The sequence below is a fragment of the Hippocampus zosterae genome, chromosome 4, assembly GCF_025434085.1.
Source record: "Hippocampus zosterae strain Florida chromosome 4, ASM2543408v3, whole genome shotgun sequence".
Taxonomy (NCBI): Eukaryota; Metazoa; Chordata; class Actinopteri; order Syngnathiformes; family Syngnathidae; genus Hippocampus; species Hippocampus zosterae.
In genome coordinates, this window is record NC_067454.1 from 28,379,694 (window position 1) to 28,398,116 (window position 18,423).

Consider the following 18,423-nt stretch of genomic DNA (forward strand, 5'->3'; position numbering starts at 1 on the left):
ATATGAAGCGGCTTTTTTTTTTTTTTACATTTTTTTTCCATCGCGGGAAAAACATGGACCAATAAAATGAATGAATAGTTCACTGAGGTCCAATGAGATTGTACGACTAATCACAATTTCCGCTCTTTTCGCTGTAGCGGGGAAAAATGTGTTACCCGGCAAATAAATGAGTAGTACACAGGGGTCCAATGAAATTGTGTCATTACTGGTAATCACAACCTCCTTATTTCAGTCTTTCTTCTAACCCTTATCAACATGGAGAATACCAGACGAAAAGCATATGATGCAGCTTTTAAACTAAAAGCGATCGATCACTCTGGCAGTTAAAGAAGGAAATCGAGCTGCTGCCCGTAATCTTGGCATAGATAAATCGATGGTGCGAAGGTGGAGGCTCTGGCAAGAAGAACTGAGCCAGTGTAAAAAGACAACCAAAACTTTCAGAGGTAACCATAGCAGATGGCCTGAGCTTGAAAACTTTCTGGTGGACTGGGTTAACCGAGATGAACATTGAAGGTTTTAAAGGTGGGGCGTTGTGGTGTTATGGATTTATGAAATGGAAAAGCCTGTCTATGAGGGCACACATGACGTTGTGTCAGCAGCTCCCTCCCAATTACGAGGACGAACTTGCTTCGTTCTGCACATTCACACGAACAAAGATAGCGGAGAATTCCATCAGCCCAGATGAAATAATAGATATGGACGAAGTCCCTCAGACATTTGACTTGCCTCTCACTTGGACTGTAAAGAAAAAAGGTGACTCCTCCTTCATACTGAAAACAAGCGGCCACGAGAGAACACATTTTACAGTATTTTCCGCACTATATGGCGCACCAAAAAGTCTTCCATTTTCTTAAAAGCTCACCGAGCGCCTTAAAATCCGGTGCGTCTTTTGTATGGTCAATACGGTAATACGTCGACTCCTAGATGGCTCCTTCCTGGAGACATGCTTCCAATGTTATAACTTGCTGTTGGTTCAGTGAACTGTGTCGCTGCTTTATTAAATAAGTCTGTGTTGCAGCTCCGAAAAAAAGAGAGCTTTGGTGTTATTTTTTTAAAACAGTCTCAACAAATACAGGTACGTCTTTGTCTATCTCCGTGCCTTCTTCCATTCGACTCGAGAGGCGTCACCGAAAAACGTAACTAACGATTACTTCAATTAAACTACAAAAATTGAAAATAATACATCAAAACCGAAAAGCAAGCCAGGATATCAAAAAATAAATTCTATAGCCCCCCCTACAGAATTTATATTGTGATTTCATCATCTGTGAATATACAACAAAGGAATAAATAACTACGACACAACTTATTGTGTTATTTTGACTTCAAGATGGCGCAGCGAGAGTGGCTGCCTTTCCAGCAGCTCCTATTTTGTTTTTCTACTTCTTCCTCTCAGAACTTTGCTGCTGTGAAGTGGGAATTTCTCCATTGTGAGAAGATTAAAGGTTTTCTTATCTTATCTGGTCATACTGTTGGAGCTACGATAAAGGAAATGCCAATGCGTTTTTCGGAGGCGGTCATGAACGCCTCTCGAGGTGAAGAAAAGAAGGGAAGGAGACGGACAAAGACGCACCTGTATTTGTTGAAAAAAGGAGAGCTGTGGTTGTGGTTTTATTATTTTTTTAAACGCATACTTTATTAATGGTTTTCACAGTCCCACCAAATACAGGTACTGTACGTCTTTGTCCGTCTCCGTGCCTTCTTCCGTTCCACTCGAGAGGCGTTCATTGCGTGCTCCAAAAAACGTAAATTATTTCTTACTTCAATTAAACCACGAAAATCAAGCGAGGAAATCACAAAATAAATTCTATATCCCTCTAAAGAATTTATTTTGGTTTGCCAGATATAGAATTTATTTTGTGATTTCCTAGCTTGATTTTCTGTTTTGATGCATTATTTTTAGAGCTGTCAGTGTAGCGCATTTTTATTAGCCTTAATTTAAATGAATTTTAACGGGATTAAATTATTTCTCGCGAGATTAACGCGGCACACGTCACAAGCGGATGTTACGGTGCTCTATAAATACACCAGAAACAAAACAACAAGCGCGCTGCAGAAGTCCACGCCCATGTCTGTTTTGCCAGCCATGGCAGCGCGAGACACAGAAAACGGATACTTAAAGAGTTTATGAATGGAGAGTTTACTTTTAAAAAGTTGCCAGATTGCTCCACTGACAAGACCAAAGTTACCTGTATCATACAGGTATACGACGTATGCCACAGTCTACACAAAAACTGTAGAGAGACTTCCGCGCAAGAAGGACCAACATAATCAACATAGCCTGACTGTGTTAGGGGGAGTGAACCCCCCCCCCCCCCTTCCAGAATGGTTTGTCCCTGCAGCACGGGGGAAGTGCTTGCGCTTGTTTGTATGGCCGGCAGTTTTGAATACAGCGGCACAACACTGGTGTCTGGGATCTCGTTATTCTCCAACAAACATACAGAAACAGACTGCTGTGTTCAAAGCAAACTTGAGAAAAACGAAGTATGCAACCATGGTTTAAATCCACTATAGGCTGAGTACTAGTTTACCTTAGATGTGCACTTTATAATGTTAGATTGCTCTGTTTTGAGTTCATTAAAAAAAGCTGTTAAAGCAGCTGTTTTGTGACAAAATATTTTTTTCACTGTTGTTGATGGACAGTAATATTGTGTGAGAGATTATGTGTGAATAACTGCACCAAGTGAAAAATGTTCATGTAAAATTGAAAATCAAAATTGTTATTTCAGTAAATATTTGCATTTGGCACATAAAAAACTGATTCATGATTCCATGTTGATGAGAGCATTAAAATGGGGGAAAAAATAGGACAAAAAATGTAAAAGGAAATTCAGAAACGATAAAAAATGTGTGAGTAATCATGATTAATTTTTTAGTTCATTTGAGTTAATCATGACAGTTGGATTTTTAATTAGATTCAATATTTTAATTAGATTAAATATTTTAATCAGCTAATTATTTTCAATTTTCGTAGTTTCATTTAAGTACAGTAATAGTTAATTTACACTTTTCAGAGGCGGTCATGAACGCCTCTCGAGTTGAATGGAAGGAGCGTAGCACCATCTAGTGGAGGAGCCTTTTAATTTAATGCGAAGCATCTAATGTATGAAAACAATTTACAAAATAGCCATTCATTGAAGGTGCGCCTCATAATCCAGTGCGTCTTTTCGTGTATGTAAACGCTTGTGGCCCGTGTGTGTCCCAAGTAGAACTAAGATCTTGACACCGAGCCCAATCAACCTCAAACGTCAATCATTGCTTCGGGTTTAGTCGGGCTTCTCTCTCACGCCGACTTAAAAAATAAATAAATAAATATGTTTTAAAAACTGTATACTAGAACGATGTGCGCATACTAAACTAACAAATATGGATAAAACAGAGCTGGCGCTGTAATGTAATTACCATTTAACTACAGTGCAGACGTCCAGGCGGCTTGTTAATGTTCGACATTTATTGTATTGTACATTCACTAAGCTTTTGCATTTTATTTAAACACGATAGTGTTTTTCTTTTTTTTCTTGTTTGAGTTATTTGTAATTATTAGTAGGCTTATTTTTACACATTTTTAACTTTGTTTCTTCATTTTTTTTAATAACGGTCCCAACTCTTAACACACAATTTTGTTCTTAATTATTGAAATTAGTAACATTGTATTTAGCTTGCTTATTTAGATACTAGGGGCCTATCGTCCGATTTTTTTTTTAATTCCAAAAGGTGTTCACGAAAATGTTCCTATTCGTTTTGTTTCAATGATTCTTAAAGCATGTTGTTTTTAAGATTTCCTTTATTAGTCCCACACTGGGGAAATTTATAGCCTCCAGCAGCAAGAATGTAGGTAGAAAGAAGAAAGAGAAGGAAAAAAAACTAACACCGTTCAAATCAAAAACCGTTTTTGTGTATTCATATCGTCAAAATAAATAATGTTATTCTTTATATTTTATTTATTGTATTGTATTTATTTTATTTATTGCAGATTTATTGTATTTCTTTGTTCTTGCTCTTCACGCATTTCATTAGATTTTCCATTTTCAGACCAAATTACAGATCACGAAAATGTTTGTTAAATTTCGTTTAAACAAAACTATAGAAATAATTTCATGTATCTTTTCCCATTTACATGATTTGCATTATTCTCTTTAAAGCCTAGTGGGCTGCAGTATTTCTCCTCATAATTACGCAAATGCGCATCAAGATCTCTCTTTGTCTGGCCTCTTATTATGTGTTTCAGAGTAATTTCGTTGTGCAAATGCATTTATCATGCTCATAAAAATATGGAGATCATTTTAACCTTAAGAAATCTTGCGTTTTTTTTGTTTTTTTTTACGGGGGTTCAGCGGAGGACCGTGTCCGCGGCCTCACCCGGAGGGCGCTCCAGGCGTCAGGGACACAGAAGCAAATCCCGCCTACTTATTAGCCAGCGGCTTATAATATGTTGCGGCGCATATAATTACAAAATTTATTTTTCTTCATAAATCCTGAGCATGCGGCTCTTAATCAGGTGTGGTGCTTTTCAGTCCAGTTCAGTCTTTCTGTCAGTATTTCAAGCTGACCCACGTAGGCCCAGTCAGTCCCTCAACAGCGACAGCCAATCAGCGTCGGGAACTTAATTTCCATGTCACACACAGGTGCTACACAGCCAATACGCAGTCATTCATTCATTCATTTTCCGAACCGCTTTTATCCTCACGGGGGTCGCGCGATGTGCTGGAGACTATCCCAACTGTCTTCGGGCAGTAGGCGGGGGACACCCTGAACCGGTTGCCAGCCAATCGTAGGCAGTCAAATAATGAAAATGAAATTACAACACACGCGCGCACACACACACACACACACACGCAGATTTTTTTTAAGAACACATGAATTAAACATACGTACTTGGGTGTTTTGGTTCTATGGCGACTCGTAAAATGGGAGATGCCTCAAAGTTGAGTGGGGTGAAGGGTGGGCAAGCAGGAGTCGTGGAAATGGTAGCTGACTTCAAAACAACGTCTTCTAGACCTTTAATACCTATAAAAGCATGGCGTTAATGAATAAACACAGACATTTTTTCAAAAATAAATACGGAGAAAAACAAATTGCACCGGTGAATAATCCGCTATCACAATTGTCAGAAAGTTCAGTTGTGAAGATAATGGGTGCGACTGTATTCTTTTTCATGCCACGCAAAATCTCTTAATCATATGCCCCACAAAATTGTCAACAAATTGTGTGATTGTGTTATCTTGGAATTTAGTGCTCTGCTGGACCTCACATTCTGCCAGCCATGGTTTGAGAATAAAACGTTTGACAATAATTCAAGCGAGTGACAATCATTCCGGTGTTGCTGCTGGTGTTGAATCATCTCCTGAGACATCCAAGAGAATGTATGAGTAACATGCAAGCAACTGTAGAGTAAAAAATACTTTCATATTATCCATCCATCCATTTTCCGATCCACTTTATCCTCACAAAGGTCGCGGTGGTGCTGTAGCCTATCCCAGCTAACTTCAGGCACTTGGCGGGGGACACCCTAAACCGGTTGCCAGCCAATCGCAGGGCACACAGAGACGAACAACCAGTCATGGTTACACTCACACCTAGAGACAATTTAGACTTTAGAGTGTTCCATTAACCGGCAAAGCGTGTTTATGGAATGTGGGAAGAAACCGGAGTACCCGGAGAAAACCCACGCGGGCCCGGAAAGAATATGCAAACTCCACACAGGGAGGCCGCAGCTGGAATTGAACCCGATACCTCTGCACTGTGAGGTCGACGCACTAACCACAGGATCTGTCGGCCGCTGGAAAGGAGGATCTGTATCCCTTTTATGTCGGAACAGTTTTTGTGTGCAACAGTGAATTTTTTTTTTATATTGCCAGGAGTGACAGAAAAGAAGACATCACAGTGTCCAAGTGCCTGGCATTTTTAGTCAACAGCAAGTGGTAAATTGGCCAACTCCTGATATGGATAAGATGGACTGTTTTAATTGCTTTTTTTTATTGCTTTTTTTATTTTATTTTATTGCTTTTTTTTTTTTTTATTGCTTAATTTACCTTCCATAAACGTAACATTAATCAGAACACCGTATTTCGATTAGTGGAGGTGAATAGATCATACTGTAAAGAACTGACTTGACTTCCCCTTTCAAATGAAGAAAATCGAACAAATAAATCATCTGATCATTTTCGGTCATGTGATTCTATCAAGACAAGTCTAGCAATCTTGTAGGACAGTTTAACCCTTTCATGCACCCTGTAACCTGATATCACAAGTTGTTCGCAGTCGTAGCCGCTGTCCCTCAAAGCGTTCATTTCGATTGCTGTCAATGTTAAAAAAAAAGTTTGACTGTCCTTTCACTGCACTTGTTTGTTACATAAATATAAATACGATCATTGTGTTGTTTGCAATGTTTTGTACACATATCATTCAACAGGTGATAAAAAGTAATATACTAGTCTACTGTACCTAGCACATTGCCAGAGGGCACCTCTTCTAGCTCTTCCAGTTCTCTGCCCATGAGCAGGTAAATGTTTTCAATGAAACAACAGGACAGATGAGGCACCTCAGGTAAACTGTCAGAAGGACTGCATTGCTCAGGCAGCTGAAAGGCACACGAGAAGGTTCAAGTACACAAACAGGAGGTGTCAAGCAAAAACACTTGCTTTGATATGTCTCTTCAGATTGTTTTGGGTTTTTTTCCCTGTGATGTTGTGGCTGCGTTCCCGCATCTTTAGTTTTCTCATGACAGATTTCTTTTCCACATTGATGTCACAAAAATGGATTCAAATTTTGTTTCTTCTCCAAAGACAATCCTCAGCTGGTCGGTCCCTTTCTCAGTGTTCAATTGTGCAAACCAAGTTCTACCCCAGTGGATTCTTCTGATCCAAATACGGCGTGTCGGGATTGAGCAAAATACCTCGGGACCCAGGAAACAATTAACACATGACGTTTCGTGAAATTTGGGACATTTTGTCACGTTTCACTTTGGTCGGCAACATGAGGATACATTTTAGCATTATTTTTTTTAACGCATTGAGTTGTTATTGGTCAACAAAATGACATTACAGATTTGACTAGAGCTGCAAGGAGTTGCATACCAGGCCACTTTGAGGTATTGGCACATTGGGAAACCGGCACATTCAGGGCTGGCACAATGGAATTTTTCTTTTCTTTTTTTTTAAGACACAAGAGCTTGACAACAAAATTACTTGTCCCTCGATTCAGAACTACCGAAGAAACACCATTCTTTTCAACACTTTTTGAAGAGAAAACCTATTGGGAATTTCATCGGGTTTTTGTGTATTTTTAGACATTCTAAAAAACTTTCTTTTGTGTCGCAATGACAACAGCGTTTGATGAAATGTAACGCTTTCTGTAACTTCGTTTTCACTAACTTTAGATAAACCAGCCAAACAAAGTGTGACATAAATCAGATTTGAATTCCGTTGAAGAGTTCCATAAAGTATGGCCTCTTTTAAAAGGTAAAAAACGAGATACATTTTGAAAGGAAATTGAAAGTAACGGACTTTCTGGTTGGTTCGGGGTATGGCTCCAAGAGACGTTATTTGAGGTCTTGTGGCTCCCAATTTTCATAGACTCAGGGGATGAATAGATCAGTTTTGTTAAATATTCGTTAGGGTCATCAGTCAGCCATTTCTTTTGTATTTTGCACAGTGCATTTACACACAAACACTTCAACAATAACAATAATAAGAATAATACATATATTTTTTGCCAGGCTCGATGTGTGCAACTGAAGAGACCGAAGGTAAAGCCAGTTTGTGTCAAATTTAAAAAAAAACAATTCCCGAGATATTTCAAAGTGGAATAGCTGAGCAACTACTAAAAATCCTTAGGCCAGCCAGTGTTTCGCACCACTAAGGTAAGTAACTAGACTGGTTAATAAACACCTATTAACCAGTCTGTTTACCCATTGTTGGAAGATGATATATTTCAATTTTCAGATTACCGGTACATTTGTTTTTCAACATGAACAATAATTTATTTTTTAACAATTCAAGAAACATTGCATTGGTTGTTTTTCCTTTTTTCTTGACCATCATTACTGCTTTTGTACAAATATTTTGTTTACCATGCTCAGGCCCTGGGCAGGATCATACTTTGGGCCGAGGATAAATATTCTTTGTCCTTTCTTCACGACCCCGCTGTATACCCTGGCAAATGCTATGAAGGTCTCTATTTGCTCCTCTGACTTGGATTCTTTCAGGACCTGAGGTTCCATCTCGTCTGCGAAAAAAAAAAAAAAAAAGAGATAACATATACTCAAGGTGTCCCTATGAGAGGATAAATAACATTACTATTTGCAAAACCAATCTTCCGTAAGTGTCTATCATTTTCATTTTCATTCGTGAACAATGGAAATTTGTAAAGTATAAAATTCTGCAATACAAATCAGAATGTCGCAGAAATCTGCTGTAGACCCGCTTCAGTATAAAATATGTGCTTTTGATGTGAAGTTTGTTTTTGGTCTGCTGGCTTTCACATCATACACGGAATGTATAAAGGGGTCCAAGAAATTTTGCTGTTGTGTTATATTTGCATTACCCGTGCCTTTCCCCACCACAGCAGTTTTGTTTCGCGGTGAGAGTTTAGAACAAAATATTAAGCTTACATATGTTCTTTTTTGCATTTTATATGCAGCCAGGTAGTCCAGTGGTTAGCGCGCCGACCTAACAGTGCACAGGTGCAGGGTTCAATTCCAGCTCCGTCCTCCCTGTGTGGAGTTTGAATGTTCTCCCCAGGCCTGCGTGGGTTTTCTCCAGGTACTCAGTTTTCCTCCCACATTCCGAAAACATGCATGGCAGGCTGATTGAACACTTGAAATTGCCCCTCAGTGTGAGTGTAGATGGTTGTTCGTCTCTGTGTGCCCTGCGATTGGCTAGCATCCGGTTCAGGGTGTCCCCCGCCTACTGCCCGAAGACGGCTGGGAAAGGCTCTCCACCTCCTGTGACCCTTGTGAGGATAAGCGGATCGGTAAATGGATGGATGGATGCACATTTATAGCTGTTATGTTAGTTCTTATGTCCTTATATAGTGTGTGAAAGAGAAATATGAAGTGGTAGACACCTGGCTGCAGCTAAAACCGGGATAATTGACAACATCAACTGTTGTCTTTTCATCTGTGAACCGTCATCTCACAACTGTCTAAGTAAAGAAACTCAGCAGAACACGTATCCTGTATTCTGACTAATACACCATCGGTGCACTATACACACCTTTTACAATCCAGCCAAATAGCCAACCAACGGGGTTTCGGACAGGTTCACATTGTTCACAGCAGTTTGCTGCTTTCACAACTGTCCAAATGAACTGCACCAAGATTGGAAATTTGGTTAATGACGATTCTACGATTTGGAGTTCATAAATGAAGGTACGACTGCACACTGTTCTTTTGATTGTCTCAAGAACAATCCGCTTTTTTAGGTTTTAGAAGAGAAATGCATGTACAGCATGTCCTTGCTTGTTGGCTAGGAGTGGTGGTTTTTGATTTTGCCAATTGATTTTGTTTGGACAATCACTTAGAATTCCTTTTAAGATTGTCATAGAGCAACTAGCAAAATCCAATACGGAGGGAAATAACTTTCTTGATTATGTTGTCAAATTCAAGGATCCCGTTCATCAAGTCTGTTCTTTGGCTCAAATATTTTGAACTTCTTTGCTGGACCAGATGAAGCTCCGCTCGAACAACAACCAATTGTCAATCAGAGTTTTCAAGTGTCAATGACAGCAAACGCAAATTTAAAGTTGAAATGACGGAAAACTGCCCAGAGACAGCTCACTCGGGCCAATGGTGCAAGACACATTTTGCTCACCGACACTCATCTAAATGTCTGAAGGCTGAAATGTACTGATATTTTATTGAATCTACTTTTGCACCCATTTTTGAGGGTTTGCTGCAATCAAATTATTTCTTTAATTATGAATCACACGTCTGCACTGGTTGTTAGGTATTTTGGCCTGCTATCTTCAAAGCAGAAAAGAGGACGTTTTTGTAAATCCAACGCATAAACACACAACCCAATCAAGCACCGTTCTAGTTTTCTAATCAGATTGCTCTCTTGGACAACTAAAACTTTTGAAAAACTGATCTGTGTGTGTGTGTGTGTGTGTGTGTGTGTGTGCATGCGCACGTTAGTGCGCTCTGCTCAAGCGCAAAGGCCCACGTGGGGCAATTTTTTTTAATGTATACAGACGCTCCCCAGCTTACAAAGGAGATACATTCCGAACGATCGTTCGTAAGGTGAATTCGTTCGTAAGTTGCTTCAGTGCTATATTTTGTATTGAATGTATGTTTAAGGCTTATACGAGTATGTTTAAGGTCTATATAAGTACGTTTAAGGCTTGTATGAGTAACCTGTATTGGTTTGTACTGAAAAATAAACATTTAATAAAATAATATTCTCTATAAAGATATGTAAATGTACAGTACAACTGGAGAGAATACAGTACTACATGTTAGAGAGATAGAGAGAGAAGAGAGAGGGACACACACAGTATGTACATGTACGTAACGAGATACTGTAAATAAAATGGAGATGTACTCGAAGGCTTAAGGAGATGATGGAGGAAGAGGAGGATATTATATCACGGGGACGAGAGGGTCTTCGTAGTCACTGGAATGGGCTTCAAGAGTTACTTCCTCCTCCATAACATCAATGAAGGAAGAAGTTGAGGGTCCAGGAGAAGAAGATGAGGGTTGACGAGTATCTTCCTTGGAGGTTGTCGTAGAAACTGGCCGAAAGAAGCGATCTAACGATGATTGCACGGTTTTCTTCTTTTTCGCATTATAAATGATGTGGTAGCACTGAATGGCATCATTCATTTGATTTGCAACCTTTGTGCAACATTCAATATTTGGGTCTTGCTGCTTTTCACCAACCATATTGAATAATGGATGCACGAGATATTTAACAACTGGGCAGAGGAAGCCGGATTCAGGGTGCATGTGGGGCGAGCTCTCACAGCGCCTCACGTCGGTATTAGCGGCGGAAAGAAGCACGACAGTACCTGTACTCGGAAAAAGGTGCGCAATACAAAATCTAACTTTTTCTTTTCTTTTTCGACATACCCGTAAAAATGTTCGTATGTACCGTTGTTCGTAACACGGATGTTCGTAAGTCGGGGAGCGTCTGTATGTTAAATGGTCGCTACTTCGCGGATCTTCGTTTATCGTGGGTGGTTTTGGTCCCCATTAACCGCGATAAACGAGGGATTATTGTAATGTGCGTTTTTGGGACGCATGGAAATTTCTCAGTCAAAACAAAAAAAAAACTGCGACACACACACACACACACACACACACACACACACACACACACACACACACACACGATCTAAGGTCGGTCCTAAAAAAATCGAGCCAGACCCGAACCGGCCCGAGGGTATTTAAGCCCGGCCCGAGCCCAATCACTTAGCTTGATTTGCAGGCCCGAGCCCCAAGCAAACCCGACATTTCATATTTTATTTGTGAGAACTCGGGAGGAGGGGTGATTTCTGATAACAAAGCCTTTTGGAACAAAATCCAAGTTAAACAAGACTGTATAAACATTTACATCTTTTATATTTCTGTTTCTGAAGACGTTACATTCACCGACAATTTTCGATCATTGACAGATTTTTATAAATCTATAAATACGTCAATTAGCGCATAGCCACTCCCTCCCCATGACGTATTAATACGTCAATCACGTTTTTGATCATTGACAGATTTTTATAAATCTATAAATACGTCAATTAGCGCATAGCCACTCCCTCCCCATGACGTATTAATACGTCAATCACGTTTTTTCATGGGGGAGGGTGCAAGAGAGTCTGATGCAACTCCCCATCAAAGGAGCAGGCTTTATTGCAATGTTAAATAGTAAAAAATGGCCATCAGGTGGCAGTGGTGTAAAAGGCAACCAGTATCATGCAGCAGTAGAAGTAGTGGGGGCGGGTATGATAGTGGAGGAGTGGCGGAGTGGCAGGTGTGGATAGGAATTAGCACATTAGCAAGCATGGAGAATAGAAAACAACTCACACTCAAGCATTTTTTGGGTAAAAAAAGTGTCCTCAAAACATGACAAAAAAGGAAATTATGATCGTGTGAAAGAGTATACGTTACTTCGATCACGTAGTCGAAAGCAGCAGCCTTCGAACGACAGTCCGCCTCCGCGAACATCGCGTGCTACACGTGGCCCACAAAGCTCACGCCGAGTTGCGATTTCGTCTGACGAGGATGAACATGCTCCTCTTCCCGGACCATCGCGTGGCAGAGCATCTCGTCCCCGCCGTGGCGCACATCGCGCACAAATTGTCTCCCCGGCAACTCGCAGCGATGAGGGCAAAGGGGCTGCATGTGCTTCGCGTAGCCGACGCCGGACACACGCCAGCTACTCGCCGGAAACATCGAGTAATGACGGCAGCAAAGACTATGAATTTGAGAGCGATCTCGATCTGTCGGACGAATACGTGCCTTCTGACATTACTGAAAGCAGCCGAGAGTCCTCGGCAGAGCCGCTGGAACACGGAGGTAAGTGCTGACCAGGTTGCAAGTTCCCATTCAAAATTTCATCAGTTCATTTTCTCATCAGTTTTATGCACCGCTACATTCCCGACTATACTATAAAGTTGCCAGTAGCACCAATTATTTATGTACGGTTGATGCGTCTCGTAGACGTGGATGAAAATATGCGCCGTAAATGTGCTGATGTGCGTGTCGCCATTCTAGGTTTAAAACAAAACAAAAATACAGGACACATTTGGTCAGCTCTGCTAAAACCACTCGTGTTCAATTCATATTCCATTTCATTTCAAATTGGATGCTGAACAATGTGGAATGAATAGTGTAAATAGCAGTGTGCGAGCAGGTATGCGTGTGTGAGAGATGGGGAAATGTAAGTGTATAGCAACAATAAAAAAATAAATACTGTATACAAAAGTGTGGTAATTGTATACACTTCTATAAATTACAGATGACAAAAGACGAGGACTCCTTGTTTTGGTGGTGGAAGGAAAGGTAAATAAAAGTATTGTATCTCACTCTGCAGCAATATATATATTTGCAACTTTTTATGGTTCTATAGTTTATAGTGTCGTGCAACTGGACGTGGTGGGGATGAGTCAATGTGGCGGCAAACTGGATGGAAGCCAAAAAACATCCCCTTCACGGCGACCCCTGGGCCTTTGGATGTTGCTGCACAACTGGAGTGTGAAGAGCCAGTTGACTTCCTCCAGCTGTTCATAACAGATGAGCTACTCCAGCATATCGCGGATGCCACCAATCTCTTCGCAGACAGGTTTTTTTATTTAAAACCGAGGGGTCGTGTCTTCATCGCAAGAAATTGCGGTGGAGACCAGTTTCTGTTGATGAACTGAAACGATTCTATGGACTAATTTTTGTGACAGGGTTTGTGAAAAAAAACAACTATCAATGTACTGGTCAATGTACCATTTACACACAAATCCAATTTTTGGTCAAACGATGCGAAGGAACAGGTATCAAAACATTTTGAGGTTCCTCCATTTCAACACAGACACATAATTTGAAGAGTATGATCAAATTTACAGGGTCAAACAGGTACTGCATTACCTTCTGGACAAGTTTAATACATTGTACCAGCCAAACAAAGACATCTGCATAGATGAGGGTATGATGAAGTGGCGGGGCGGCTTTCCTTTCTGGTTTATAACCCACAAAAGCCAGTAAAATATGGCATCAAGTCATATGTATTGTGTGATTCTGAAACAGGATACTGTTTCAATTTGCAGCCGTACAAAGGGGAAACTTGTACAATAAACAATATTGTCTTCAGCCTTCTGGACCGCCTCGTTGGACAAGGGTATACCCTCTATATCAGGGGTGTCCAAACTTTTTGCCAAGGGGGCCAGATTTTATGTGGTAAAATGTCGGGGGGCCGACCTTGGCTGACATTCTTTACATTGAACAACAATATTGTTCAACAAATTTTAGTAAGCCAGTCTGTTTCACATTTCCATTTTTATTTTAATTTCAACAATCTTAAGAATTTCTTTTGGTTCATTTGAAACGGGTATATCACATGCAACTGCTTATTCACTTGACTTTTTCTTAAACAGAAGTCTCCTGAGTGCAAATTGATTGATTTGAAACAAAATGTATCACGATGACTTTTCAATAGTCACAAAACCTTGACTCGAACAACAGGGAAATGATGCAACAAGCAAACAAGCAATACACATACCCACAACTGCAAGGATCATTTGAAATATGACATATCAGTCAATATAAACACGGAGTGATGTCTTGTTAACTCGTGAGTGATGCCCTCTAGTGTCTAAATGCTATTACTCATTTAGTGAATGCTATTATTCATTTAGCCACTAGAGGGAAGCAGTACTCTATGAAACATCACTCACCAGTCTACGAGACCTCAGTCAATGCAACACGTGTTCCATTGCATCCAAACTGCGGGCCAGACGGCACTGATTTTATGACGGGGGCCGAGGGCCGGATGAAATTCGACCGCGGGCCGGATTTGGCCCCCGGGCCGGACTTTGGACATACTGCTCTATATGGACAATTTTTACAATTCTGTGACCTTGTGCATCCAGCTGCTCGAAACAAAAACTCATGTGTGTGGAGCACTCAGAAAGAACAGAGGAGAACCTCAAATGATAAAGGAGGCCACAAAGAGCAAGTTGGGGCCAGAGGGAACACTTGCATGCCATAACGGCAACATGATGGTGCTTGCATGGCAGGACAAAAGAACAGTGAAAATGGTGACCACCTGCCACAAGCACACCATGCAGGAGAGTACAAGTGTGGAAAAAAGGGGAGAGGAAAAAATCAGCATGATGAAGCCGGAGTGTTGTGGTTTATAATTCACGCATGAATGGGGTGGACTTAGTTCGCTTAGATCAAAACACTCCCTACTACCACTTCATGTGGATGTCCCTGAACTGGCCCAAAAAGTTTATTACTTATTTATTTCAGTTGCGTTTGTTCAATGCTTTTGTTATTTTCAAAGCCATACAGCCAGAAAAGAGGCTCTCTCTTTTGGATTTTATGATGGCAGCTGCAGACAGTTGGACTTCACAGCCACCAGTTGAAGGCCAAGATTTTGATATTCAGTCTGTAAGAAAAAGTCGTCGAGCCCCCTACAGGACGGACCCACCGATTCGGCTCGGAAAATTACAAAAGCACAAGCTTGAATATTTGCCGCCCACCACCATAAAATTGAGGCTTCAAAGATGTCGCGTTTGCATGCGCCAAGGGATATGCAGCGAGACAACAAGGTGGTGTGAGACTTGTGTGCCTTTGCATCAGGGAAAATGTTTCATTGTTTATCACACACACAAAAAATATATGTAATTTGTAGGGTGGAGGACACGCATGCACACACGTACTAACTGAACACTTATACTTTCATTCATTGTTCAATTTGCACTTTTATTCATTGTTCAATTAGCACTTTTCTTAGTTGTTCAATTTGCACTTTTATTCATTGTTCAATGTGTACTTTAGTTCATTGTTCAATTTTGCACTTTCATCTATAGTTCAATAGTTTTGTTATGTGCAAATAAATTCTTTTGCTATAAAAACATTTTTTGTAATGTTTTGTAGGAGGAACACATTATTGTGGTATTGGAGCTGTCACAAAAGCAACAAATGGTGTCAAACTTGACATACTGCTTGAAATGCATGCTTTTACAAAAAGCTCATTTTCTCTGGATTTCTGCAGAAAATCGGCCTTTTCCATAAAACTTAGCAGTTTTCTAATGCTGATTGCCGACGAACGGAGAAAGATAGAAACAAACTTTTTTTTCTGCTGAAAGAAGAGAATCTCACCTTTCTTTTGACGGGCATGTATATATAGACATAGAACAGAAAATTCTGTGGGCCTTGCAAATCAGTCGAAATTCAGTAAAATGTGAGGGATTGAGGGGGTTGCTCCAGTGAAAAGGGGTGGTATTCAATGAGTTAAGAGTGCTTACCTGTATTAACGATTACCAGTAAATTAATCTTTGCAGTGTGAGATTGGAAAAAATACTGATTTTGTGGTATGTTGTATTCGTGATGCCATATGAGTACAACATATTTTGATCCATTTATTTTATTGAATAAACCTACATTACACAGCTACTGATGGAATGTTCATTGTTAATGCATAGTTTTCAAACATTTGTCCTTTAAATATTATACTTTTGATTATCAGAATTCTTGATTATGAATATTGGTCAAAATAGAAAAATGGGTTCCCATGATGAACGTTTACGGCACACAAAATTAGTTACTGTGGTTTCCCATTGGGTAATCCGACCGAACCGAAAAACGGTTCCTGTGAATTTCCGAAATCCTCAGGCCTGTTACTGAATTATTGACATTTTTGCAGCGTTTATTTATAATTGTATGTATATGTTGTTGTTTGTGTTATTATCACATGATATGAATTGAATAAGTAGACCATTTCAGAATTCGAAATTTGGGACTCTCGAAATGCATAATGGGACTCGTACTTTTCTGAGTCCCTGGGACTCGGTGGTGGTAAACTGTAAAATTATCACTGCACGTCTTCTACTGGATTGTCGCTAACATTGCTTAGCACAGTGTCCTGCTTGTGTCTCATTGCTAACTGCTGAACACTGATAAAAGGGAGTGTAAAGTGATCTGATTATTGTGGTAAATGTGAACACAAAATAAATGCCAAGAAAACATGATCACAAGTAGATCTTTTATCAAATTATTTATCTATTAATTTTAAGTCCTCGCGCCCGCTCTGGGCCATGGGTGCAGCCTAAATGCCCACGAGAGGCACTTGACTCAGAGAGAAAACGAACACAGCACCAGACGGGTTTATATGAAAATTAATTGGAAATAATTGTTAACCTTTAAGAGAGAATCATGTTAATAGACATCAACCTTGGTAAACGTAAGTGCTATGTGTAGTTATCACTGTCAAACAATTTAATGGGGGGGAAAACTATTTGAATTCTGCCAGTGTAGGGGTGGATTGCTAAGGTAGTCGAGGGGATAATCGATTAAAAGAAAGCATTTGCCTTGCATATTTAAAAAGGTCATCCACAAACACTTGCATGATCAATAAGGTCAAAAATACATCACAGAAATTGAAATGGAGAAAAAAACTGAAGTAAAAAGGTGGACAAGGTGTTCAACTTGCCTTTGTATTGTCCTCTTGCCTGAATATCCACAGGATTATTCACTGAGTGGTTTTGCTGTCCAACAGTCGCAATCTGTTCAGCTGCCATCCTTTCCGCATGTCTTTGCCTCGCGAGTTCCCTGCGCTGGGCAATCTCTTCCTGAGTCAAGGGTCTACATGGAGACACAAACGGAGTATTCAAAGCCAAGTACAACATCAGTAAAGTTATTGTAATGTTTATTGCGCCCACGTTTATCGATGGCTTTTCCAATATATTTAATGGATTTAATGGACTAATGAAGGGGAGGGTTTGGCTATTCAAGCCATTTGTTCTGTTTTTTTAAGCACATTTTTTCATGGCTGAAGTACACTCAGTACAGTACAGAATTATTGTAAATAAATATAAATGTAACTAAACAAGTGAGCAGTTGCAGCCAGTAAAAAGAAAATAATCCTAACTTCCTCTCACAAATAAACTTGGTGGGCTGGGGGAGGGACAAACACGGCCATTAAAAAAAAAAAAGAATTAAAATACAAAAGTAGTATAATTAAGATGCGCTGTATGTAGTAAACCAACCGTTAAGTAACTAATTTTTAGAGCTGTCAGTTTAGCGCGTTTTTATTGGCATTAATTTAAATGAATTTTAACGGGATTAAATTTTTTCTCGCGAGATTAACACGGCACACGTCACAAGCGGATGTTACGTTGCTCTATAAATACACGAGAAACAAAACAACAAGCGCGCTGCAGAAGTCCACGCCCATTTGCCAGCCACGGCAGTGCGAGACACCGAAAAGGGATACTTGGAGTTTATGAATGGAAAGTTTACTTTTAAATAGTTGCCATATTGCTCCAGTGACGAGACCAAAGTTATCTGTTCTTCTCTCTCTCTGTATCATACAGGTATACGATGTATGCCACTGACGTGATTGTTACTTGTTTGGAACTATTTTGTGTGGAAGGTTACAGTGGTCTGTGTCCATATAAATAGAGTGGGTGGAGCTTCTCTGTGTTTGTCTGACACCGACAGTGAGCTACGGTGGTAGCGACCTAGCGAAAGTAAAACGTCTCCAGTGTTGTCATCGAACCAAGTGTAGTCATTTGAAATGAGGTCTACACAAAACCGTAGAGAGACTTCCGCGCAAGATCGCCGCTTGTATCCAGGATCTTGTGCTTTCAGTCACGAACCACAGCTTGTGACCATAGGAAAGGGTAGGAATATAGATTGGTCGGTAAATTGAGCGCTTTGCCCTTTGGCTCAGCTTGTTCTTTACCACGACAGACCGATACAAAATCCGCATCACA

At 40.2% G+C, this 18,423-nt stretch overlaps 1 protein-coding gene and 1 long non-coding RNA gene across 4 annotated transcripts in view; one reads left to right on the plus strand and one right to left on the minus strand.

Moving 5' to 3' along the window:
* efl1 (elongation factor like GTPase 1) overlaps positions 1 to 18,423 on the minus strand; it is an 88,036-nt gene that overhangs the window by 37,015 nt on the left and 32,598 nt on the right. For all 3 annotated transcript variants that reach the window (XM_052063859.1, XM_052063860.1, XM_052063861.1), the window contains 4 exons: positions 17,139 to 17,290; positions 8,072 to 8,226; positions 6,445 to 6,580; positions 4,876 to 5,007 (listed from right to left, as the gene is read on the minus strand). In XM_052063859.1, the coding sequence (XP_051919819.1) occupies positions 4,876 to 5,007; positions 6,445 to 6,580; positions 8,072 to 8,226; positions 17,139 to 17,290 (575 nt within the window). The remainder of the gene's footprint in view (positions 1 to 4,875; positions 5,008 to 6,444; positions 6,581 to 8,071; positions 8,227 to 17,138; positions 17,291 to 18,423) is intronic.
* LOC127599837 (uncharacterized) lies at positions 628 to 18,359 on the plus strand. Its single transcript, XR_007962188.1, has 3 exons — positions 628 to 1,079; positions 1,243 to 2,202; positions 18,022 to 18,359. It is a non-coding gene; the product is annotated as an uncharacterized LOC127599837 (long non-coding RNA).